Genomic DNA, 27,127 nt, shown 5'->3' on the forward strand with positions numbered 1-27,127 from the left:
ATATCTTGGGTTGGGGAATCAGTTGTGTCACCATCCTACTTGAGATTAAGCTATCTACACGCTGCTGCCTCTTTGTCATATGTCCCCTACATTTTACTTGTTACGTTCCTTAGGTTCTTAAATTATATTTGGGGGTGATATTTTTACACTATTTTAGCATATCTTGTAATTTTAATATTTTAATTTCTGGTTTTAATTGTTTTGTTGCAACCTGGTTTTTAAGTCGGTTTTGTCTTCTCTTTAAAATCTTATTTTACTCAATTTTTCTCATTTTTATTCATCTCTTGGCTTATACTTGTTTGTTGGTTTGGTTTTTTTTTTTTTTCGCTTTTGCTTTTAATCTTTTATCTGTTAGACCCTAGACCTTTACATTTAATCTTTTCTCAGTTAGACCCTAGACCTTTACGTTTTAGTCTCTGAGTTGTTTTCCTTTTTACAGTGTCATGGCTTAGATTAGCACTATGATTCTTACTTTCCTCACTTAGAGTTTCTTTGTGCCTTCCTTTTATTTATTTCATTTTTACCTTTTTATTTGTACAGCCTTATCCTCCTTAGAAAGATAAAGTTTTTATTTTGTACCTTGTGCTTTTATCTTAAGTCCTAGTTTATAAATAGTAGGCAGGAATTTCATCGGGTGACAGCTGTTAGAGTAGCTCATGTCCTAAACAGGAGATGGACTGTTTTTTTTTTTTTTTCCTCCATTTGCCCCTGAAGCAACTTTTCAATTCTCTTTCATACATGCCCACCACTTGGAAACTTTAACCTGACTTGGTGACTCTAAGAAAAATAGTTCTTTTACCTGGTAAGGTGGTCTGCTTTCATACATCACATATCAACCATTTCCTCTGTGAGAAATGAGATGACCTAAAAGCTGTGGTCTCTATCCGTTTTGATCACTGGGACCTGGGGAAGCTTTATACAGAATTACTGCAACTGGTGGAGGGACCTGTAGACAAGAATACACATTTCTTTCAGAAAACATCTAGTGAGTTCCGTCTTTGTCTACTCTTAGAGATACAAGAACGTAGGAAAAGTAATTAGGGCCTTCAGGCAAATTAAAACATATATATTTAGAATAAAGACTTATTTATACAAGTTAATCTAAGAACAAGAGAAGGTAGTATGTGCTGTAGAAATGTTGGCAGGCAAGAGATTTAGCGCTGACTGATGTGCCCATGAACTAATTAGAACTCTAATTTTCCTGACTGAGAAAATAAGGAGTTTTGTAGAAATGCAGATTCCTGGATCCCAGCCCAGTTCTGCCAGATCAGAATCCTTATGGTTCCCCAGGTAATTGTGACATGCCCAGCCTGCCACTGACAGTAGACCAGCAGTTAGGACCTGGAGACACTTGGTGATCAAGTGTTCCTGACCTTAACCTAGCTGAAGTCATTCAGTTCTAAAGTTCCTATTGGCAAGTCCACCTTAGCTTTCCATTTTACATGAGCCAGATGGCAAGGTGAACTTATTCCGCTACACTCACATGCCAGCCAGTGATACTCAAACACTAGCATTAAACCAGATACCATGTTTCTTTATCAGGATGTGTGGTGATCTTTCACATTATCCTGGTCTGCTCTGCCTACAAGATATTTCCTAAACTCTTTGACCATGATAGTTTGAACAAGATACAAAAAGAAAATAGAAAAAGTAAAGAAAGATTAAACGTGTCAGTGGCCTGTTTCTGCAGTGCAGATTAGCAGTTCTTGAAGTAGTTCCTAAGATAGACAGGTTGGCGGATAGATACTCCCTCACTGGCACTCCTAACCAGTGATTAGTAAAAATCACCGGTTATAACTAACAGGTTCAAAGCTTTGTCAGGAAAGAAGGAGAAAAAGGGAAATTAAAAGGAAAGCTCGGGAAGGGCAAAAAGAAAAGAAAAAATTGTAGTCTCACGATAATTCTGTGTGTGCAGGCGGGTGTGTGCGTGTGTGTGTGTGTGTGTGTAATCATGGTATGGGACTGCTTAACAGGCACAACTTCATCATGTGGTTATTTCTTCACCTTCCATTTACTCTTTAACCTCTTTGAGTCTAACTTTCACCCCTCCATTAAAACCTCTGTCAGTGTCAACGAACATATGACATGTTTCAGCCCAGTGGACATTTCTTTTTCTCCCTCTTAGGGCCCTCTCAGGCGATGGGACACACTTGACCATTCCCTCCTTGAAACACTTTTCTTTTGGCTTTTTGAGTCGACACTTTCCTAGTTTTCCTCCTACCTTACAGGCCAATTCTCCTCAGTCTCCTTTGCTAGCTTTTTTTCTATATAACCTCTAACTGCTGGGGTTCTCAGGGCTTGGTCCTGGCCCTTTTTCTGTCTTTCATTTCTCCCTAAGTAATTTTATGCATTTCTGTGGATTTAAGTATGCTACCAGTTAGTATCATCAGCCTGGACTCTCCTCTGAGCTACAGACTTAATATTCTGCTGCCTACTTAATAGTCTCAAGTTGGATATTTCACTGACTTCTCAAACAAGCTGTCTGCAGTTAAACTTCAACTCCTCTAACCCTCAACTCAACTCTTCTTTATCTCATTGCTGTGTACTCAGTTCTTCAAGCCAGAACACTGGAAACCATTTTTTTTATTCTTCCTGTTCCTTTACCCTGCCATCACATCCATTAACAGTATATCCTGAACTAGCTTGGTGATTTTTGCCATATTTCCATACCACCTAGGCTATTATTAATTATTTTATTCTAATCAACTTGTGTCATCCAAGGAATAATGTTCAGTAAATTACAGGCTTGATGCCCTAGATCTATTCTTTCTAATAAAATGTTTATCTACCCAAAATCATGTGTATCACTGGTGGTATGTATGATACTCTTGGGGAAATAGTGCATTAACCTCCAAAATACGTATTTAATCTGTCCAGATTTCTCCATCTTAGCCGTCATCACTCTAGTCTGAGGTTCTGTCATTGCTCACCTGGACTGCTGGTAAAACCTCCCAACCAGCCTAGTTGCTTGCTCTGTTGTTCCCCTCCAACCCATTTTCCATACACTAGGATGAGTGATTAAGTATGAATTAAATAGCACCACTCACTAACTTAAAAACCTTCAAAAGCTTATTGCATAAACATCAAATCCAGCTCTTAATCATGTCCCCCAAAGCCCTGCAAGATCTAGCCGCCCAATCTCATTTCATCCCATCTTGTTTTCCATTCACTGTGATCAAGCCGCGTGGTTCTCTCTCAGATGGAGGAACACAACTTTTCCTGTCAATCTCAGGGCCTTTACATGCTATTCCCTAACCCTAGTCACCCCTACTATGTGTTGTTGTTACGTACCGTGTAGTCGATTCCGATTCACAGCGACCCTAAGTGACAGAAGAGAACCGCCCCATAGGGATTTCTAGACTGTAATCTTTACTAGGACAGATTGCCAAGTCTTTCTGAAGCCTCTAGGTGGGTTTAAACTGCCAACCTTCCAGTTAGCTGCCGAGTGCTTAACCGTTGCGCCACGAGGGCTCCTCCTAGTGTGTATAGTTCCTTCTGTTTCAGGTCTTGATTAAATGTTATTCCCTCAGAAGGCCTGTGTCCGGCCATGGTAACCAACTAGCTGGTCCTCACTGTTGTTCATTTGCTTACCCTTGTTTCCTCTCTGCCACTTTACTACAGTTACTTCATTTTCCCGTTTCCTCTTTTTGCTTTGTCTTCCCAACTAAAATGTAAACTCCCTAAGAGCAGAGTCTGTATCTGTCTGGTTGAGACAGTACATGACATGTTAATAAATATTGTTGAATGAATGAGTGTCCTCGTATTTTATATTGAGTGCCATTCTGTGGATTGCAATATAATTGTAAACCTAAGTCCAAAAAAAAAAAAAAAGACAGGGTTAAGCTAGACCAAAAAGAGACAGCTCAGGGTATGGCTGGCATCGTACCAGGGCAATGGAGCAGCGTGTGTAAGACAATAAAAGCAAGAGAGGACATCACTACAAGTAGTGTAACCAAAATGGTTCAAGATGAGCTAAAAGAAGTAAGTGGGGGCCAGGTCACATATGAGTAGTTTTGTAAATCTTCCTAGAAGTTTGAACTGCATCCTAGAAGCAGTGGAAAGACATTGAAAAATGTAGGTGTAATGAGGTTTTTATTTTAGAAGATCACTCTGGTAGAATTGCAGAGAATAGATTGGAAATAGGAAGCCTGGTCAACAACTCAGATGAATGATGATGAGAGCCTAAACTAAGGTCCTAGCCATGGCAATAGAGAGAAGGAGAAGATCTCAGGGAAGACTGAAGAGAGAACCAATTGAATTTGGGAATCACAGGGAGATTACATTTTATTTAAGACAACCAGGTAGGAGAAACGAGAATATAGGGTCATAATCCCTTATCTATTTGAATTCTAAAATTGAAAAGGCTTTTACAAAAATATTTTAAATTCATTTATTTTTTGCAACACCTTACATAAAAGACTATTATAATCTTTACTAACTTGTTAGACACTTTGCTCTAAAATCTTATTATATATGATTACAGGGTGGTATCTCCCTCACTGGGATAGGCACCATATTAACTTTACAAAATCAAACAATTTCAAAACAATCTGGATCATTTTTATGTTTCAGATAGAGTTATTTCACAATCTTATATGTAGCCTTACTGCTATTCAGATCTTAAAGGTGAGGAAGGGGAAGGAATAAATATAAATCCCTACTAAGGAGATTACAATCGGCAGTTGTATATATGAGTCTGGAATTTGACAAGATTGGTCTATGTATAAGTTGAAGCCATAACTATATTTACCTAAATGAGATTACTTATTCTATCATTTTAAACTTTTTCTATCACCCCTGTTAGACTGGGAAGTCCTTAAAGACAAGAATTCTGTAGCATCCATGTTTATATTCCCAGCACCTAGCCTGGTGACTGCTACATAGTAGATAAGCAATAAATGTGAGATGATGGTTAAATGAGTGAATTTATTCTTTCCATGTAACCATAAATTGCTGGAAAAAAAATCCCAGAAATTATCCAGTCTGAGCACTTTATTTAGAATCTCTGATCCATTTTGAGTTAATCTTTGCATATGCTGTGAAGTGTAGGGGGTCCAACTTCATTCTTCTGCATGTGACTATCCAGCATTCCCAACACCATTTGTTGAAAACACAATTTTTTTTCCCCACTGTCCCGGCAGCCTTGTCAAAAACCAGTTAACCGTAAATGTGAAGCTTTATTTCTGGACTCTGAATTCTAGTATGTTGATCTGTGTGTCTGTCTTTATACCAGTACCACACTGTCTTGGTTACTTGTCAAGTAATAAATAGCTTTGTGGTAAGTTTTGAGATTGGAAAATATGTGGCCTCTTTTTTTACAGCTGAAAAAACCAAAGCCAGAGAGCCTAAGGTTTCCTAACAAAGTTAGTAGAGTCAGAACTAGACTTCAGGTAACCTGATTCACAGTACCTTTCTTTTTTCATGCCTTTTATTATAAATTATTACAGATATATACAGAGTCATAGAGAATACCATAACAAATGCCCATGTACCCATGACTCAATGTAACTTTTTTCTTAACTAAAAAAATTTGAAAACTCCTATGTACCGCTCCCTGATCACATTCCTTTACCTACCCGGAGGTAATCATCACCCTTAATCTATCTTTCTATGGATGTTTTTATATAAATTGTACATGTATTTGTATTCACAAATAATTACATAGTATTGTTTTGCATGTTTTGAAACTTTATATAATGAAGTTTATTTTATAAATAATATGAAGTATGTAGTTATATAACTTGCTTTTTCACTCAACATGAATTTCAGATTCCCCATTAATACATACATCTCTAATTCATTTATCGTAAGTGCTGTATAGTATTTTATCGTATAAAAAAAAAAAAACTGTTGCCATGGAGTCAATTCCAACTCAGCGATCCTATAGGACAGAGTAGAACTGCCCCCTACAGTTTCCAAGAAGCAGCTGGTGGATTCGAACTGTAAACCTTTTGGTTAGCACCCGAGCTCTTAACCACTGCACCACCAGGGCTCCGCTATTGTTTATACTACAATTAATCGATTTAATGTCAACAAGATAATAGGTGGTAAATTTGATAATTTGGTCAAGGTAATTGCTAGTTCTCTCCATTGTTAATGGGGTGTTACTCTCTTTGCAATTTGTAAGTAATCCATAGAGTTTTAGTACCATGCAAGCGTTGTGTACCCAGCATTCTCATCTAATAAGTTTAGCAACCACTGCTGATCTTCACCCAAATCAGTTGTTTCATTAGGAGTTACTAAACAGTGATTTTCTAATTCTCTTATTCTTCCTACATTTATTAGCTGGCATTATGCTATGAAGAAGAGTTGTCTCTTTCCTTTTTTTTTTTTTTAATGATCCTTCTCATTATTTCTGTTTGGTTTGTGTTTTTTTATTGTTTTTTAATCATTGTACCCACTGCTGTCGAGTCACTTACCGCACATAGCGACCGTATGGGGTTTCCAAGGCTGTAAATCTCACGGAAGCAGACTGCCACTTTTTCCCTTGGAGCTGCTGGTGGTTTTGAACTGCTGACCTTTTGGTTCGCAGTCAACCACTTTAACCACTGCACCACCAGGTTACTTGTGGGTTTTTTAAAAAGTGTATTATAATCGTTATAGTAATTATTATTTTTGATGCTCAAGTTGTCCCAAATGTGGCCTGTAGGAACCCCTTCAAACTGACGTGTCCTTTTGACAGATTTCCATTAATCTCTGAGCATTTCCTTGTTTTCTGGCACAAGATGTCCCAAGCCTGCCTTGTACTCGCCCTATCCAGACCTGGAATTTGCTGTTTATTAATGGAATGGCACCATCTTGCCATATGTGTTGCCCAGTGCCTTTCTACTTCACCAGTGTTTGGTTTTTAGGGTTCAGCATTTTTGCCCTAATAAAGTTTACATAGTCTGTTCTCCTGTTTTATAACAGCTTTCATTCTTAAAATGAGTTTTGACGGGTCACCTGGAGGTTGCTAAGATGTGCTCAGTTTTTCCACTAATAGAGTGGTACTGCGCATGAAACCTTCTTAAAGTTTAAAGTTAAAACCTCCCTCACCTCAGCTCTATTACCTAGCATATGGCTTTGAAAAAGTAGACTATTAAAGTATTAAGATACTTGGCTAAAATGGGTAGGTTTGGCTTTGTAACCTACTGATAATACTAGCAGGGATTGAAGGGAAAGCTTAAAACACTCTGGGTGTTGTTGGGACAAAACAAAAAACAACTTGGAGTACTTTATGAATATTATATAATCTCAGTTTCCCTGGGAGTAATTCCTTCTGAGGGATTATTTACAAAGCTGTTAAATTCTACTTCATTTCATTAAGGTAGTCAAAAATCCTATTGCTTTCAGGATTATCTTGGTTCAAATAAGATCAATTAATTTGGATTTATGACAGAAAAAAGTTAGTCAAGAATGTAAAGTAAATTTAGGAGGGCAAGTATTGGGCCCAGCTGTGCTGCCTTTAGCCCCGTGTTGGCCATGATTCGCTATAAGAATGGGAATATAAATGTGGCAGAGCCTGTTCTGAAACCTAGAATGCGCTATGAGCTACAGGATAGCAGAGAGAGGTACTTTCATAGCTATCCTGACTCTACTTCAAAAGTTTTATGGAGCTTGCCAAACAGATAAGCCTAAATCTGGAAATGAAAAGGCAGCTCCTATTGCTGTGTTGGAATCCCTGGGTGGTGCAAACGGTTATCCCATTCACTGTAATCGAAAAGTTGGTAGTTCAGGTCCGCCCAGAGCGCCTTGGAAGAAAGGCCTTCCAGAAAGTTAGCCATTGAAAACCCAATGGAGCATAGTTCTACTGTGACACAGATGGGGTTGCCATGAGTTGGAATCAACTTGACTGCAACTGGTTTGGTCTTTTTTCACTACTATGTAATAGTTTCATGATAGATTTCTAGTGATCCTGTGATTTGTAATTTAATGTTAATTAATTATATGATTGAAATAGAGGCTGAATAATTGAGACTACCATAACAGCCATTGCACCTAATTGGAATCTAAGCCAAATTGTAAAGTATCGCAGTCTGAAAGAAAAAACTTCGTGAAAATGATTGTTTTTCCAATTACTTTGTATTGGTGGTTTTTCTATTTTATTCTTGTGTTTAATTTTAGATTGTAAACTCTTTGTGCTATAAACTATATTTATAGTTCACCTCTACCAGATTGGTAGAGTGTCATGGGCATGCTTGTCCATACAGTAAATATTCACCAGCTGTTGGAGGTCCTTACCAAGGGCTCAGTGACCCCTCTGGTACAGATCACTGTGCAGTTGTCATCTTTGGCAGACAGCTGACATTGAAAATCCTGGCTAGAATTCTTTGGCTTAAACAAGACAAACCAGTGAAATGTTGAATTATTGAACACGTTTTCTTAATTTAACAGCTGAGGTTTTGCCTTACCTACATTGTAATGATTCATATGGTATTTCTGTGCTCACTGAAGATCAGCTAAAGCTCTTAGCTTATTAGATACTCCCAGTAAGACACAGTGAGAGCTTGTTTAGCTTCCATCCATATTTCAATCATGTTCATTAATTTTCCCTTATTTTTTTTCCTTACTTTCATAAGGTGAATACATTATTTTTTCCTTAAAGAAGCTGAACAGGAAGCTCTGTTTTATAAGGCACTCATTCACCTTTGATCTAATTGTTCTATTTTAGTTTTGGTTTATCCCAAGAAAAGAAGATTGTGGTTAATGAGGATATAAAGTAGGACAAAGTGCTTATAATTCTTGCTGTGAATAAAATAATAGTGGATATTTATTAGTAAAGATAATGTTTTCCTCTCACTTTGACATTTCCCTCCTTTTAGAAGGTATTTCAGTAACATAAAAATGTAATAGACTGTTTTTTTCTTTTTCTCTGCCTCTCACCTGACTATTAAATATGTAAAGTTCATAGGATTTCTTTTTCTGCTTAGTTTTGTCTAAACCTTTTCCACAGTATTTCTAAACATTCCCCAGACCTGCTTAGTACTTGGGCATCTTAAGAACATAATCCATTTAAAATAACACTACCCACCCTATTTTCTTTTTTTACATTTTTAAATTGAAAAGATTGTTTTATTCATGAGCTAAGGAAAGAACATTTAAGATCAGTGAGGCACTTACTATTTTATAATAAACTTAAGTATAAACCTAACATTATAGTACTTACATGAAAAGGAAATAAGAATCATCCTTAAGAAGCAAAGGTTTTTTTTTTTCCCCTAGTTTGAAATATTTTGATTATACCAATAAAACTTTTTCCAGGATCTTCTGCCTATTAAACAAGAAAACGAAAAATCCCCTTCAGAAAACATGGATGCATTTGAAAAAGTGAGAACAAGATTAGAAACACAGCCACAAGAAGAATATGAAATCATCAATGCTGAGGTACGTATCTCATGTCTCTTTTTAAAAAATCTAATACTACCATTCAAGACACAAACGAGATACCTTGTGATTTACAGAGCTAATCCCACGGCAAATTTATACTGCTTTTGGCCTTAACAATATGCTGAAAAACTTAGAGCAAAGAATAAGTGTAATCCGTAAAATGAATTGTAAAGATCAAAGCCAAGATGAATGTCCAAGTGTAATATGTTACTTTTGGGTTTGGGAAGCAACCAATTCTGATTTTTTTTTTTAAATTTAAATAATTCTAAGAAGTTCAAATGAAATTAATTCATATTTTTTTGTTATCTGAAAAGAATTCAGTTGCTTTCTCTATACATTTTTATAAAAGGAAATTCATTTTAAGTAGTGTAATACTATGAAAGCCAAGTGTTTTAACTATTTTATGGTTGCCACAGTCAAATACTCAAATGCAACATAGATTAAACATACATGTTGAAAATTTTTCAGTAAGATTGGAAAATAGAACCACAGATTATAAATGAGAGTTGCATACATAGAAGAATGGAAATAGCAGTGGGTTAAGAACCAAGAATTCCAGATTTAAACTGTGCCACTGACTACCGAAAACCAAACCCACTGCGCTGCTGAGTCCGTTCCGACTCATAGCAACCCTATAGAACAGAATAGGACTGCCTTATAGGGTTTCTAAGTCTGTAAATCTTTACAGAAGCAGACTGCCATATCTTTCTCCTGTGGAGCGGCTGGTGGGTTCAAACTGCCAGCCTTTTGGTTAGCAGCCAAGTGCTTTAACCACTGCACCACCAGGGTTCCCATGCCACTAACCAGCAGATAATAAATGAGTCTTATGCCATGTAAAATCATACCAGTCAGTCATTTGGGTTTAATATGTAGATGTTAGGCAAGAGCACTAATCTTAGATGGGTAATATTCATTCTTCTAATCTCAAACCGCCTAATCTGTCACCCAGCAGAGAGAGGGTAAGACACTTTGTATAAAATCAGATCAAAACAGCACACAGTTGGTGACAGGATATTGTAGAGAAAATAATCTCAGAATGTTATTAACTTTTTTCAGACTAATCTCAGAGTTTCCTCATCTGTATCATTTTGGATCATTTTAAAGATGCCACTTGAACTCCGTTACTTGAATCAAATCAGTAGTTCCTGAGCTGTGGTCTACTATAGAGATATCAGATGTTCCCAATATATAGCTGACATGGTTTGTACAGTCATGACGTGGATTTGCTATGCCTTTTCTTAATTGCCTCCTGCATTTATGTATTAGAAACTCCTCCAGTGACATGAACATACGAGAACCATGTCTTAACCACGACAGTGTTGTAAGAGGTAGTTCATTTTGTATTTCGTGTGTGTGCATTCATATCCTTCAACAGGTTTGCTTTTTATAAGAGGTTTCATTTCTCCTTCATATTGAATAGTCAGACCATTAAAAAGTTATATTTAAATTAAATTCTGTTAAATCAATTATTAAATAAGTCATTTATTTTTCATTATCAGGTCAAACATGGTGGTTTTGTTTACTATCAAGAAGGTTGCTGCTTGGTTCGTTCAAAAGATGAAGAAGGTACACCACAATTTTTCCTTTTAACATGCTCTGATTTTTCAGATTTTGCATTTTTCATAAGAATTTGGTATTAATTCCTCAAAGGTATAGAAAAGTTTTTTTTTAAGATTGTTTCTAAATTTTCTTTTTTTAATGACTAGTTTTTGCTTTAGGTATAGTTAACGGCTACACTTAAAAGCTTCGAAAGGGAGAATAGAGGTGGGAACCAGCATTTTTGAGCATCTCCTATGTCTCTGGTACTATGCTAAGCACTTTACATACACCATTCAAAATTACTTATATTCACTTTCTAGGTTATGTATGGTGTAAAAATACTAGACTACAATAGTACCAAATAATACCGCCTGAGTTGATGCACAGTCATATCAAATATCAGTATAGGACAGTATGAAATAACTAATGCTAGTTTATGTGCAGGTCAAGCTGCTGAAGAGAAAGGCTCATTTAAAACAATGAAACACAGTTGCTAAATATTTAAAGTACATCTTGTGAAGTTCTGTCTTTTATATTTTTCTTCATGCAGCAGACAGTGATAATTACGAAGTTTTATTCAATTTGGAGGAACTTAAATTAGACCAGCCCTTCATTGATTGTATCAGAGTTGCTCCAGATGAAAAATATGTGGCCGCCAAGATAAGAACTGAGGATTCTGAAGCATCTACCTGTATAGTTGTGAAGCTCAGCGATCAGCCTGTGATGGAAGCTTCTTTCCCAAACGTGTCCAGTTTTGGTAAGCCACCAACCAGAATAGTCTTCTCTGTTGAAAAGGCAACAGTAAGAGAATTGCCCCCACTTTTGAAACATTTTGAGTTGCCGCATGAATGAATGAGAAGGAGCGTGCCTGATCCACTTATCCTTCTGGACTCCACATCTTCCTCTGCCTCTGATTCAGGAGACCATCCCTTCTTTAATTATATATCTGAATGGGCTAATTTTAAAATAATGTTCATGTTTTTAAAAGGATCATGATCAGAGTGCAAATTGTATACTTCTTGCTATCTCAGTAATTCTTTGCTAATTTTATTACTTAGAATAAGTTTTTGCATATAAATTATATCTTAATCATTTTCCTCATTGTTTAACTAAATTCTTTTGCAAAAAGTTGACAGTATACCCTGTCTGATTCTAATACAACCTCTCTGCAATCAGGATAAATATTATATATTGATGTCTTACAGTCACTGTCAGCCAGGTGGCAGTCATGTTGTAACTGTGAAAACTTCTGGTGAGATCAAGAAAGACCAGCATTGAAATGTGTTTGGTAGTTTCAGATGTCCTGTGGCTGGAAGACACACAAAAAAGATTTAGACATGAGAGAAAACGATCCGTTATTTCCTTCAGACTTAAAGTTAGAGGTTGTAGATTTAAACATAGTTCATATCCTGAACGCAAATGTGACTTTACCGAAGTCTTTCCTAAATATTGAATATATAGCTCTATTTTGGAAACTTGATTACCCTGAGACTGTTAACTACTTGAAAACTTGGAATTGATGAAGTAGTATTTTATTCTCTGAAAAACTCTCTGGCTTATGCCTAACACAGATTAGATCCAGTTGAACCTATCTTGTATTAAATCTCCAGAGATAAATTTGCACTTCTCTTTGGCACTCAATAATAGGGTATGCTGTGTCTTTTTTTTTTTTTTTTTTAACTGTAAGAAGGTGGCTGTGTATAATTCTTCAGTCATTGCCTTTTAGAATGGGTAAAGGATGAAGAAGAGGAAGATGTTTTATTCTACACCTTCCAGAGGAACCTTCGCTGTCATGATGTGTATCGAGCCACTTTTGGTGATAACAAACGCAATGAACGTTTTTACACAGAAAAAGACCCAAGGTACTGGAATAATGTACTTAAATCTTTTTCTCCAGAGTATGCTTTATATATCTAAATAACTCTTGGACTTGACACATGCTTTTTTGTGCTCTGATTTGATCTTAAATTATTTTTTTCTATAAGTATAAAGCTACCTTTTGAAAATAAAACCTTCATAACATCCAGCATATCCTGACTATTAATCTTAGTCCTAAACTTTAGGTCTGAAAAATTTATTTCAGGGCAAATTTGAACAAATCACAGATTATCTTATTCTCCACGGCCCAAAACAATGTCCTCTAAGCCACAGGTGGCTGTTGAGCACTTGAATTGTAGTTAGTCTGATTGGACCATAAATGTAAACTACACACCAAATTTTGAAGACTTAGTACCAAAAAAGGAATATAAAATATCTCATTGTTAATAATTTTTATGTTGACTACGTGTTTAAATTATTATAGGTATATTGGATTAAATAAAGTACATTTCTTTTTACTTTTTTTTAATGTGCCTACTAGAAAATTTAAAATTATACATGTGACTCACATGATACTTCTTTTGGACAGTGCTGACCTAGTTTATAAATGAAGAAGCTGAGGCCCGGATTTAAGTGACTTACCTGAGGTTACACAGCCATTTAGTAGCAGAGCTAAGAATAGAGGCCAAGATATCTGATGCTTGTTTTCTTTCCACTACTTGAATGCACCCTTTGTTTCTGAAAGGCCTTTGCAGAACAGTTTACCATAGACAGTATCTTAGATGTCATTTGAGGAAGGAAAGATTCCTCTTTAAATAGAATCACTTTCCATCCCTCTCTCTTCTGCTTTGCTGGATTCTCTTTCTGTGACATAGTTACTGTATTGTTACACAAACGTGTGTGTTACATGTTATTTTTTTTTTGGCCAACCATGCAACCCCTTCACCCCTTTGCTATTCTCGTAAGTGAGCTATGCTGGGCGTTATATGTGTGAGCACATTATTGACATGGATGCATTATTTGTGAAAAAAATACAGTCAGATTGGGCCAGTGTCAAAATCTAAAGCCAAAAGTTCCCATAGAAAGAGCATGTGACAATTTTCATGTCATACTTTAAGATCAGTGCAACTTATTCCTTAAAAAAAAAAAAAAAAAAAACCCACCTTCTGTTGTAGCTACTCTTTTTATATTAGGAATAATTTCTCCCAAGGTATCAGTTATTTAAAGTGCTGGTCTTGGTTGACTTAAAATGTTGATTTTGGTAGGAACCAGATATAATAAGGTTAAAATGGCCATAACCATTGTTTTATTGTTGTTTGTGTTCAAAATTGGCATCTAGTTATATTCACATAAGTTGTTAGGTTGCAAATGCTGAGTTGTTAATTAAACATTTAACAGTTTGCCTCCTCCACCTTGAGACTAGAAGAACTAGAGGGTGCCCAGCTACCACTGCAGAACGTTCTGATCAGGAGCATAATCCTGATTTAAAAAGCAAGAAAAATGTGGAACAGAACTTCAAATTCTTGAAGAATCCAGGCTTACCAGACCTACTGAGTACAGAGGAGTCCCTGAGACTATGGCCTTGAGTTACGCTTCAAACCTTGAATTGCAACGATCTCCTGAAGTCACCTCTAAACTAAGTAACAGTTTAGCCCAAAGAGTAAAGATTATGGCCCTTGAGTATTACGTTACTTTAAAAACAAAAAAAGCGTCTATATAAGACGAGAGGGTCCTGACGCAGCTATTTTAAAGCATAGATGAGAAGGTTCGGGGCAAGGAGTTTAAATGGAGGTAAAACAACTAGAACAGAAATAACAAGAATTTTGACACAATGAAGAATGTAAACATTGTCACTGATCATAATGTCTAGAAACTGTGGAATGTGGGTGGGTTTTGCTGGGTATGTTTTCACTAAAAATAAAATTAAAAAAAAAAAATTTAAGAATTGCTACACAGCAATAATAAATCTCTTGTAAGTTGTAAACTACAATATTCATGTCAGAGCACAGAATTTTCTATTTATTTCATATAGATTATCTGATTTTTAAATTGCTTTGAGCCAACATGTCCAGTAGTCTTTAAAATTTGCTTTCCCCAGTACTTCAGAAACCCTGGTGGCATAGTGGTTAAGAGCTACGGCTGTTAACCAAAAGGTCGGGAGTTTGAATCCACCAGGCTCTCCCTTGAAATCCTATGGGGCGGTTCTGCTCTGTCCCATAGGGTCTCTGTGAGTCGGAATTGACTCGACCGCAATGGGGTTTGGTTTGGTTTTGGTTTCCCCAGTGCTTTAGTAATTCTTCCTTAAGGCTGGTTCTTATCCCTAATTCCGTGTAATCTCCAGTACCACTTGACCATGCTTGGGAGGAAATGGCAGTAAATTTTTCTGTTAAAATCCCTTGACCCTTACACCCAGATACACTTTTCCAAATGATTTATGGAAAACAGATTTTGCTTTAACACTAGGGTCCTATCACCCCAAAAGTCATTTAACAGTGTCCAAACCCCATTGCCATTGTCGATTCTAACTAATAGTGACCCCATAGGACAGAGTAGAGCTGCCCCATAGGATTTCCAAGGCTGTAAATCTTTACGGAAGCAGACTGCCACATCTTTCTCCCGTGGAGCAGCTGGTGTGTTAAAACCAACAACCTTTAGGCTATCAGCCAAGCGCTTAACCACTGCGCCACCCAGGGCTTCTATTTAACAGTATAGTTTGGACAATGTCTGAATAAATTTTCCAAGAAGAAAAATGGGATTTAACCCCGTATCTGTAACAGTGAAGTTGATACCCAAAACAAAAAAACTAACATTTCATTTCATAAAATCTCAGAGCTGAAAAGGACTTTAAGAGTTAAACACCCCCATCTGAAAATGGAGTATGGGTTGATGGATACATAGATATGTGATAAAGGAAATAAAGCAAAATGTTACCAACAGTAGAATCTACGTGGTGGGTATATCGGTGTTCACTTACTATTTTTTCAACTTTCTGTATGTTTGAAAATATTCATGATAAAATGTTAGAGTAAAAAAATTGTTTTTGAGGGGAAAATGAGAAAAAATAATATCCAGCGTCTTAATTTACAAGCAGTATTCACTAAGAGATTGTGTTTGTTTTCTGTCTGCATTATAAATTAACGTGTGTACTGACCACCTCTGAGATACCGTTATTACCAAGGTAGCATGCATTTAAAATTTACTGGATTTTCATGTTTCATTCTCTCTCTTTTTATATAGCTATTTTGTTTTCCTTTACCTCACAAAAGACAGTCGTTTCCTCACCATAAATATTATGAACAAGACTACTTCTGAAGTGTGGTTGATAGATGGCCTGAGCCCTTGGGACCCACCAGTACTTATCCAGAAGCGAATTCCTGGGGTCCTTTACTACGTTGAACACAGAGATGATGAACTATACATTCTCACTAACGTTGGTGAGCCTACAGAATTCAAGGTAATCCTGGATTCTCCTTGTTCCCTCCTGTGGGGGCTATTGAGAATGTCACACTTCCATCATCAGCATTTCTTGCTCTAAGAGTCGTTTTGTAGTCTTCTGGTAAAGTGTAGAAATTGATGCTACTTTCCAGTGCATAACCAATCCCATTTCTCTTCCCTTAGATGTAATGCCTCTACGTATTTTAATTGTGCCTAAAACAGGTTAGTAAGTGAAGCATACTCTGTCATGATTATATCTGTTATTGAAGCCAAACTTCGTGGCTTAAAACAACAAACTTACAAGCTTATGATTTTGTGAGTTGGCAGTTTGGACTGATCTCAGCTGAGCAGTTCTACTGTTCTCAGCTAGACTCACTAACCCATTTGCAGTCAGCCGGCAGTCGTATGTTCACTGGTTGGCTGTCAGCTAGGCACGGGACTACACTTTCTTACCATCCAACAGGTTAGCTTGAGCTCATTCACATGGAGCTGGTCCCACTTATCCCCGATGCAGAGTTAGTTTCTTCAGCTCTTCATAAAACAGTGAAGAGGGGCATTTGTGGTCTGGTTTTGAGTAGTTTAATCTCTGAATACTATAACCCTCGTGTTTTGTCACCTCTTCTAACTTTCTTCTAACAGCTAATGAGAACAGCAGCTGATAGTCCTGCTATTATGAATTGGGATTTATTTTTCACAATGAAGAGAAATACCAAAGTTGTCGACTTGGACATGTTTAAGGATCACTGTGTTCTATTCCTAAAGCACAGCAATCTACTTTACGTTAATGTGATTGGTCTGGCCGATGATTCAGTTCGGTCTCTAAAGGTATGTTTAATTTTCAAACGGAGTTACTGTTTATTAAAATACATACGCAGTTTGTCTTAACACAACATTAAATTTTGAGTAATAGTAATGTAGTTTTCCTTAAAAGGAACTTAATTTAAATAGAATTGAGCATCTGAGTCTGTATCAGATTAAGGAGGTTTATTTTTTATTTGCTTGGGGAACCTTGCTTTTAATGCAGTTTTACTTAAAATGTTGTCTTATAACATGGACTTCAGAGGTAGGGTCAAGGGCCATTATTTTTTTCTTTCTACATATGTAAGTATATATGGACTACCACTACAACTTTAGGTATAGCAATAACTCAGTCAGCCTGGCAGCTAGTATCTACCACTTCCCGCTGCTCCCCCGTCCCACAAACCCAGTAGGGACACTAGTTGTGCCGAATGTGTTTCTGCCACTGCATGCTTGTGTGTGCATCATCTTGTCTTTGCCAGTTTTCTTATCCAAGGGGAATAGGGAAAGGAGATGAATTTTGCTTTCTTTCAACATGGGGGATGCCGTGGTCTCCACAGCAGTATGGAGGGTGGGGTGATGGTGCCATGCCTACCTGGCAGGCTGACTCACTGTGGTCAAGAAAGATTCTGCCATCACAACTGAACTTGCTGAAATAGCAAATAGCAGCCTGACTGCACAGTTTTAAAGCAGCATTAACATGTGAGTTAAAGTAGCAGCACTGAAGGGAAGAGGAAATGCTTCTAGTCTGCTTGCTATGGAAAGAGTTATTGAGCCAATTGACCAGCAAGCAGCAGAGACCACCTAGACCTCCCTGGCTCCAGTATTGTCACCATTCCTGCTAAAATGCCTTCCAGTGAATTCGGCGGATGTTTATTGAACTCCTTCTATATATGCTGTGTTGGACATGATGGGGGCGGGGGTGAGACAGCAGGACAAAATATGTGGCCTTAAGGAGGATACAGTTGAGCATGAGAGATTAGACTAGTGCACAAAGATTAAGTATAAGGTGGGTTTAAGTAGGTGGTATCAAAAACAAAAAATGTGTTGTGGGCTCAAAGGAGAGGAAGAGGACTTGGGAAAGTTTTCACGGAGTGAGTAGAATTTGAAATTTCTACCAAAGAGGATAGATAGGATTTTGACAGGTGGGGAGAGAGAGGAATGGTATTCTAGGATGAAAAGGTCCATGAAACGAAGCTCTGAGCTGGAGAAGTTCGGAAAATGTTCGGAAAACTGCATTTGAAGCAACATGAATTTCTGGGGGATGAAGCTATGATTTGAAGTTCTCTGACTGTCAGGGTGAGGAATTTGTGCACAGGTTACAAAGAGGGGCCCTTTTGAAGTTTTCGAGCCAGGGCAGTGATTTGAGGAGTTGAGCTATACTTGGTGATGCTGTTGGCAGCTATGTTAGGGTAGACTGAAGCAAGAAGAGAGATTCGTTTTGAGATTGGTTATAGTAGTGCAAGTAAAAAATAACAAGGGCCTAAAACAACTAAAAAGTTCATGCTCTTCCCTAAAATCTGTTATCAAATGTAATGTGTCATCTCTTAGAAGATGCTATAGGTGTCCTAAATGTCCTAAAATGAAAATAGTGATTGACTTTAGGGATTTTCTCATTGCCTTCATCTGCTGGATTCAAACTGTTTCTTTTCCCTTGCTGATTGATGCCAAATTCAGACATCTGTTCTTATTGCAGCCTATATCAATAGGGATGGGAGAGAGTATGTAGTTTTTAGCAATGTATTTATTACAACAAAATTCTATATCATGAAAATTAGGAACGTCCTGTAGAGTTTACTATAATAATATTTGACTTCTAAGTAAATATGACCTTTTGTATTTTTGTTAGTATTTCTACTTTAAAGATATGCCTCTTTTCCATGGTTTTAACTTCCATTAGAACAACCAGGTCTTTAATTTATTCCGTATCCTCAATCTCTTCATTCCCTGCCCCCTTCCCAACCTATAGGGCTGATTATGCCTTGTGCTGTTTAGTGTTTGTGCTACTTAAAGAGACTTTTATAGATCGAACCCTGTCCTTCGTGAACTGCATCGCACTAACATGCCACACACAAAGAACCTTTGCCAGGCTGTGAGTGGGTTACGGCGTATTTCTGCGCACTTGACTAGCAGAACTTTTTAAACTCAATCTCAGCAATAGGAAGGTAAAACCCTTCATATACTTGCCTCCTGTTTGTGGTCATCATGTCATCAGTATTTCCTGGGAGTGGTTTTTTTCCCCCACAAAAAGAAGTTACGATATTTAATGTCTAAACAAGTTGGAAAATATTTCAATTCATGCCAACATCAGTTTCATTTGGAGGAGGAGTCTGTATGCCCGAGTCAATTTTCTTTCAACATGTTATGTCCTGATCATTAAGACATGACTAGTTTGTACTAGAGTGCTAACGTTCAATCCTTTTTCTGTCTGATATTCTGAGGAGTATCTGCACGTCACCTGGCCGATTTACGATTCACAGATGTTGTCCGTGATTATTCACAGATGATACTGCAGGCTTATCTCAGTAGGAAATGTATTTTCAGATATCCTTGAGATAGTTAATGCTTATTTCTACATCAGCTGGACAAACTTTAAAAAGTCCTTAGCCTTGGAACAGTCTTTGTTGTGATTAAAACTTTAACCTTGAGCCCATGAGTTTTAGAAATATACCAAAAAGACTTGATTTATTGGAACTACTTGGTCTAAAGCTAAGACAACTTACCACATAGGTCACATAGAAACTGTCTTAAAGCCTCACCAGAGGGCAGAAAAATGTGTGCCTGTGCGGGCTGAGGAACCTAGTACCCGCTGAGGCCGAGTTTCGCAGTTCATAGCCGTGCTTCTCACCTTTTTCCCACCCGGGTCTCAGCTTGCCCACTTATTTTCTCTCTGGTTATGGCTTACGTTTATACAGACAAGTTATCCTTCAAAATAATCCCCGATCTGAGGAGGATAAATTAGGAACTCTTTTAGAGAGACTTTGCAAAAATGTGAGTCTTTATTAGTGTTTCAGGAAAATAGATTCTTTAGATTAATTAGAAGAAATTTGTGTGAACGTAAGGTCTTCGGCTGTAGTTTCTACAGGTGAAATAATGCACTCTTGCACACGTATCCCCACCTACCCTTTGTGAATAGCGCCCACACTGACGTTGCTGTACCAAGACCTCTGATTTTCTAAAGGATTTGCTATTTCTACAATTACTCAGGAAAAGGAAGGAAGGCAATTTTCTTTTAATGTTCTGACTCTCAGTACCATTTCTAACACTCTGTCAACCTGCTTACCAGAGTTCTTTAAAACGTGTAAGAGGGATGTTCTTGGAAGGCTTGAAGCTGGACCCTGCTGCTTTAAGAGAATAAATTTTGATTCTTTTCTTTTTCATAAAGTTAAGAATCTTAAGCATAATAGCTGTGAGTCTCTCAGAGTGGATGTGCTGGGAAGGTTTTGTTCTGCACAATGGTTAGCCTGGGAGCTAAAGCTAGAAACAGATTGTGAATGCTTCAGCGCTGCTGAGCTGCTCCGTAGCCCTGAGATAATAACGGTCATCACTGTGGCTGTCCCGGCAGCAGGAGCAGGGCCGGTGGGTCAATTATTGAAAACGCCTGTAAGGGATTTCATGTTCCCTGAGAACGGAGATCTTTGAGATGTCTCTGGATTCCATAATTACCATTTGATTTGTGCTTATTCTTAACCATTTTGCTATTACATTGCCTAAGTTTATACCTCAAAATAAACTTTTTTATTAAAGTAGATTTCATGTAAATCTACAGTCAAGATAAACCATTTTCCTGTACTTTTTCCTTATTTTATTGGTCATTAATGTGGAGTTTTTGTTTGTTTTTTACTTGAAATATATTTTATTGTGATGAAGTAATCCTTACCTAAGACATAATGTTATTTGGACAAAAGTAAACTTACTATCCACATCATCTTGTTTGGAGCAGACTCAGGAATTCAATGAATGATGGTTAGAGTCTAGATAAAGAGGAAAAATAACTGTTTTCTCTTTTTAGCTCCCTCCCTGGGCCTGTGGATTCATAATAGATACAAATTCCGACCCAAAGAACTGCCCCTTTCAGCTTTGCTCTCCAATACGTCCCCCAAAATATTACACGTATAAGTTTGCAGAAGGCAAACTCTTTGAGGAAACTGGCCACGAAGACCCAATCACAAAGACTAGTCGTGTTTTACGTCTAGAAGCCAAAAGTAAGGTAAGTCTGTAATCTCCACTTTCGGTACAAATTTGCTGAAAACATACTGTTTGCCAGGTATTGTCCAGTGCATTTCATATACCACAGTAAGACCCAAATGACTTTAAAACCTGTTGCCGTTCGGTCGATTCCAACCCATAGCGACCCTAGAGGACAGAGTAGAACTGCCCCATAGGGTTTCCCAGGAGCGGCTGGTGGATTTGAACTGCCGACCTTTTGGTTAGCAGCCATATCACTTAACCACTGTGCCACCAGGGCCCCAAAACGACTTTAGGGAGTACATTAATTTTTTTTAAGTGGTTTTTTTTTTTTTCAACTTTAATATGTACTTACTTTAACACGCATTAGAAGATTTATAAGTAGCACACGAAGCTCTTAACTTCACATGTTGCTTGTGTTTGAGTAAAAAGTTGATTTAAAGGAAAAATTAAGTAAATGGTCAAAGTTGATACGCAGTTCGGACAAAAATTGTGAAGATGGCAAGCAAGCGACTAGAGTGAATAGACTAACACATTCCCTGCCCTCATGGAGCTTAAATCTAGCAGGAAGGTGACAGCTGTTGAAGGCATAATTACTAACGTACTTCATCCCACAAAGGAAAAGGTGCTAAGTGCAGTGGATGGAGCGTATGGCAGAGGGACCTTACCTAGTCTGGAGAGATCAGGAAAGGCTTCTCTGAGGAAGTCATGTCTCAGGGAATACCTCTAGGATGAGTAAGGGTTAAGTTAGAAAGGGGACATGGGGATATCATTTGTGCAGAGGCCCTGAATTAGGGGGAAATGATGTATTCAAGAAGCCTAAAGAAGTCTAATATGGCCAAAGTGTAGAGTAAAAGAGGGAAGATTTGGGGGGTAAGTCGGGGGAAGTAGAGAAAGATCTGACAACAGATGTATACTCAATAGCAGGTGTACTCCATATACAGAACTAATTGTGGCATTGAATTTATGTAATTTTCCAACCTTAGCATATTATGTATCACATAACTTCACGTATGCTGACAGTGAATTTCCACACAGGCCTTTTTTGCCTTAGGAATTTTTTTTTTTTTTTAATTCATTGATTTTCTTTAAGTATCTTTAAGCAAATATTAATATTATTTTAATATTACAAAAGCAATACATGCTTGCTAGAACCAACGCAAAAATACATAAATGTATAAAGTTTAAGAGACTACTTTTCAGTCCCATTTGCTGCACCCCTAGAAATAATCATTGTTAACCATTTAGTGTATCAAAATCCAGATTTTTTTTTTTTTTTTTGGTTAACAAGCATATATACTTTTAAGTTTTGTTTCACAAACGTGGGATTGTATCAGTCTATCAAAATTGTTGTAATTATTCTACCCCAAATGGAAAGAGTAATGAAGCTAAGTTATTGGAGATTCAAGGGGAGAAGCATTAGGGGAGGAGGGGGGAGAAAAAACAGTTGCCATCAAGTCGTCTCTGACTCATGGCGACCCCATGTGGTCAGAGTAGAACTGTGCTCCGTAGAGTTTTCAGTGGTTGATTTTTCAGAAGTAGATCTCCAGGCTTTTCTTTTGAAGTGCTCCTGGGTGGACTTGACCTTCCAACCTTTTGGTTGGCAGCCAGGTGCATTGACTGCACCACCCAGGAACTGCTAGATGGAAGTCGCTGTGACTTTCCACGGGCCTTTTCTTATTTGATAACACTCCAGTGCCTCCATTTATTGCCTAAAAGTGAAGTTTTCCAAATGAGAATGAAAAACATAGGACTTCGTTATATTATTTTCCTTATATAAAACTAGTGCCCCCCAAGTAATATAAACTGGTGCTGTTTCGTTCGTTTCTTTAAGCAGGGTGAGAACCAGCTTCTCCATCCTTTTTCTATGAAAGGAAGATCAAGAGTAGTTCAAGGTTATCTGGATTTTGTATGTCCAGATAGTACCTGGTTTCAGTCATTTGGGATTAATGTATTGGAGCTACACTGGGGAATAGTTACATGCCCTAAAAATAAATGTAATTAAATAATTTAACCACTTCTAGACTTTGAAAATCTAATGTTAAATAGGCCTTGAAGAAGATGTGAGTGGATGTCACAAGGGCAAGTTTCAGGTTCTAAGGGTTGAAAATCCTGACTAAAGGACCAAAATTGAGCTAAGACTGCTTTAGTCAGCCTCTCTGTAAATATTCAAAGATGAGAAATGACATTTTAGCCCTAGGCATGGGCTCTGCTGGAATTTCTGAACTCGATAGGTATTTTGGGTTGTTCTAAAAGAAAAAAATTATAGTACTAGTGGGTAGTGAAGAACTGTTTAAAATCCCTTACTGTCATGAAAAGCTGCATTTAATAAAATGTTTTCAAGCCAGAGTCTTGCCATTCTTTTTAGTTAGTAATCGAGGTCAGAAGGAACCCTGGTGGCACAGTGGTTAAGCACTCGGCTGCTAACTGAAAGGTCAGCGCGCCATGGGAGAAAGATGTGGTAGTCTGCTTCTGTAAAGATTACAGCCTTGGAAACACTGTGGGGCAGTTCTGCTCTGTCCTGCAGGGTCACTATGAGCTGGAATCAACTCATTGGCAGTGGGTTTGGTATGGTTTTGGTAATCTAGGTCAGCAAAATAGCTAAAAACAAGGACCATGATATTTTTGTAGCGACCATAACTCTTTTGTCTTAAATGAAGTTTGTGTTCAACATCAATAACCACGAGAGAAAAGGGGGAAGAAAAAGTGTACTTCATTGTATTTAAATTTGGGATAAAACTGTTTTTAAAGACTCTTCTTTACATATGTAGCAATTCTTCATTTCCAGGATGGAAAATTAGTGCCAATGACCGTTTTCCACAAAACAGATTCTGAGGACCTGCAGAAGAAACCTCTCCTGGTACATGTATATGGAGCTTATGGAATGGATTTGAAAATGAACTTCCGACCTGAAAGGCGGGTGTTGGTTGACGATGGATGGATATTAGCATATTGCCACGTCCGGTGAGTCAGCACCTGGCATGTGAGTGGTGGAGCATTGTGACAGGTCTTGAGGACAACAGTGGGTCAGGAGCAGATGCTTATTTTCGCATTTATATTGTTGAATTTATGTTATCTGAACCTGTGCTGGTGGTGACTAGTTGATCCAGAAAGCAAAAGGCTAGATTATTAGGATTTCTGCAGAGATAACATCAGTCTCTGTAATTACTTAATAACATTATTATTTCCATTTAACTCTTCCTGAGTTTAGGTTTTTCTAAAATAGCCTTTTTCAGCTGGTCTTCTTTTTTCTAGTCTAACTTCCTTTCTATTTGAGTTGTTTCCAAGACACGGATTTTATTTTATGTTCCAGCTTAAAATCCTTCACCACCTCCCCATCTTCACAATAAAATCTAGATTTCTTAGTCTAGCATTCAGCCTCCTTATGATCTGGCTTATCTCTGTAGCAGCGTCTACCATCAGTCCCCCAAACACATCCCACCCTCCACCCATACACATCCTACACACCCAGCCTTGCCCACCTCCTGTCAAATGGCATCTCTTTCACCTCTGCCCTTGCACATATGTGCTGTGTCATCTTTGTCATGTTGGCTTCCCTTTCCTTGCCCTTCTGGAAACGTGTATTCTTCCTTCAAGACCCAGCGTAGGTATCATCTCCCTCTTAGGTATTTGTGATCCTGACTCGCGTACATGCCCCCAGCTTGACAGCTGGATGTTCTTTCCTCTGCTTCTCTAAGACCTGAAATAGACTTGTGTTTAGAGTGTTAGAAATGGTACAAGCAGTGACCACATGGCTTGGTAACTCGTTCTTGGTTTTCTTTCCCTACAGAATTATGACCTTTTCCAGGGCAGGGGAATTTTGCTTATTTATATTTTTAAGCACTTGAACACAATGTCTGATCAATAATAGGCAGGTACTCAAAACATTTGTTAAATCAACTTTTGATCAGCCAAGTATATCAGGGATTGGCACGCTTTTTCTGTAAAGGGCTACATAGTAGACATTGTAGGCTTTCGGGTCACACGTGGTCTCCGTCACATATTAGTGGTGGGGTGTTTTGTGTTTTTTGTTTTTCTCCCAACCTCAGCTGCTAACCAGAAGGTCGGCTGTTTGAATCCACCAGCCACTCCTTGGAAACCCTATGGGGCAGTTCTCCTCTGTCCTCTAGGGTCACTATGACTTGGAATCGACTCGATGGCAATGGGTATAAAAATGTAAAAACCATTCTCAGCTCAGGGACCAAACAAAAACAGGCCTCCGGATAGATTTGGCCCACAGGCTGTCATTTTTTGACTCTGATCTACATCAATATATGTATTTTTCCCACTAAAACTTTTCTGCCCTTTAATTTCAGGGGTGGTGGTGAGTTAGGCCTCCAGTGGCACACTGATGGCCGTCTAACCAAAAAGCTCAATGGCCTTGCAGACATAGAGGCTTGCATTAAGACGCTTCATGGCCAAGGCTTTTCTCAGCCAAGCCTAACAGCCCTGACTGCTTTCAGTGCTGGAGGGGTGCTTGTGGGAGCGTTGTGTAACTCTAACCCAGAGCTCCTGAGAGCTGTGACTTTGGAGGTGAGTACACTCAGAATCTACTGTTTATATAGGGGGAAGCGTGAAACCAAACGCTGCTCTAAGAAAAATATGTTCTCTTACAGTTTTAACCTGGCTTAGGGGTGTAACAAAGCTTTCAAAAAACACAGCTGTAACTCTAGGGGAACTTTTAAAGTTATGTAATCCAACTCTTTACCCTTCACTTATTCTTCCCAGACATTTTTCTTTATTAATTTTTAAAGATTTTCACTGAAAGATACTAACAAGTAACCCCATGGATCACTTTTTACTTGTAAGAACACTTAGCACTGGTAGGAAAAGAGATGAAGCACATGTGACTCACCAGTTCCAGAAGTCAGGTCGAGCATACTGTGACTCTGGGATGCACAGAATCCTCTGGTCTTTGTCACTTAGACAGTCTGCTGCCCATCAGCACTTCGGTCCTAGATTTGGGACTGTTTTTAGGTTCTCCACTCTTAATGATCTTTTGGGGTATTTTCCTATACTTTAACTGAAATACCCTTTTTTTAAAAACACTCTGTAGTCTTTTCCTGCTGTCCAAAATTACAGAGTTAGATTATAGCAGCTGATTTGACCTCCACTATTCTCCTACTTCCTGGTCATATGCTGTGGGAAATAATGACTGAGATGGGAAAAAGTAAATCATTTTCAAGGGTTTTTAAAGAGGGATATACATTGGGGGCATTCATTAAGTAACCAGTTTTGAATAATCCTAATCCTGTAAATCTTTTAAAAAGAAATAGAAATACTGAGTATGGAGAGAAAAAACCCTCGTGCATAAAGATAAGGATGGCAGAATTATTTACAATAGAAAAAAAATAGAACAAACCTTTGACCTTTACAAATTACACTTTAAGAATTTCAGCCAAAGGAGAATAATCAGAAATGTATGTGTAAGGATGTTTATTGCACTTTGCTTCTAATAGTGAAGAATTGGAGACAGCTTAAATGTCCAACAATATGGGATTCATGTATCCGTCAGAGTTCTTAATTACACGCAGCAAACACCAACGCTGGCTTACTTAAGAAGAAAAGGGATTTATTGGGTGGTGCAAACAGTTAAGCACACTACTAGCCAAAAGGTTGGTAGTTCAGACCCACCCTTAGGCACCTTGGAAGATAGGCCTGGCGATCTGCTTCCAAAAGGTCACAGCCTTGAAAACCCTGTGGAGCAGTTCTGTCTTAGTCATCTAGTGCTGCTGTAACAGAAGTACCACAAGTGGATGGTTTTAAGGAAGAGAAGTTTATTTCCTCACAGTCAAGTAGGCTAAAAGTCCAAATTCAGGGCGTCAGCTCCAAGGGAAGGCTTTTTGTCTCCATCGGCCTTCTTCTCTTTGTTGTTCCCCCGGACTAGGAGCTTGTCTGTGCAGGGACCCCGGTCCAAAGGACGCCCTCTGCTCCCGGCACTGCTTTCTTAATGGGATGAGGTCCCCAACTCTCTGCTTGCTTC

At 38.1% G+C, this 27,127-nt stretch overlaps 1 protein-coding gene across 2 annotated transcripts in view; it reads left to right on the forward strand.

Moving 5' to 3' along the window:
• PREPL (prolyl endopeptidase like) overlaps nucleotides 1-27,127 on the forward strand; it is a 33,745-nt gene that overhangs the window by 2,907 nt on the left and 3,711 nt on the right. For both annotated transcript variants that reach the window (XM_004369500.3, XM_004369503.2), the window contains 9 exons: nucleotides 9,241-9,363; nucleotides 10,866-10,932; nucleotides 11,456-11,662; nucleotides 12,632-12,767; nucleotides 15,961-16,177; nucleotides 16,798-16,983; nucleotides 20,969-21,166; nucleotides 23,933-24,108; nucleotides 25,461-25,677. In XM_004369500.3, coding sequence (XP_004369557.1) covers nucleotides 9,241-9,363; nucleotides 10,866-10,932; nucleotides 11,456-11,662; nucleotides 12,632-12,767; nucleotides 15,961-16,177; nucleotides 16,798-16,983; nucleotides 20,969-21,166; nucleotides 23,933-24,108; nucleotides 25,461-25,677 — 1,527 coding nt within the window. The remainder of the gene's footprint in view (nucleotides 1-9,240; nucleotides 9,364-10,865; nucleotides 10,933-11,455; nucleotides 11,663-12,631; nucleotides 12,768-15,960; nucleotides 16,178-16,797; nucleotides 16,984-20,968; nucleotides 21,167-23,932; nucleotides 24,109-25,460; nucleotides 25,678-27,127) is intronic.

This window comes from Trichechus manatus, unplaced genomic scaffold (genome assembly GCF_000243295.1).
Source record: "Trichechus manatus latirostris isolate Lorelei unplaced genomic scaffold, TriManLat1.0 scaffold00005, whole genome shotgun sequence".
NCBI lineage: Eukaryota > Metazoa > Chordata > Mammalia > Sirenia > Trichechidae > Trichechus > Trichechus manatus.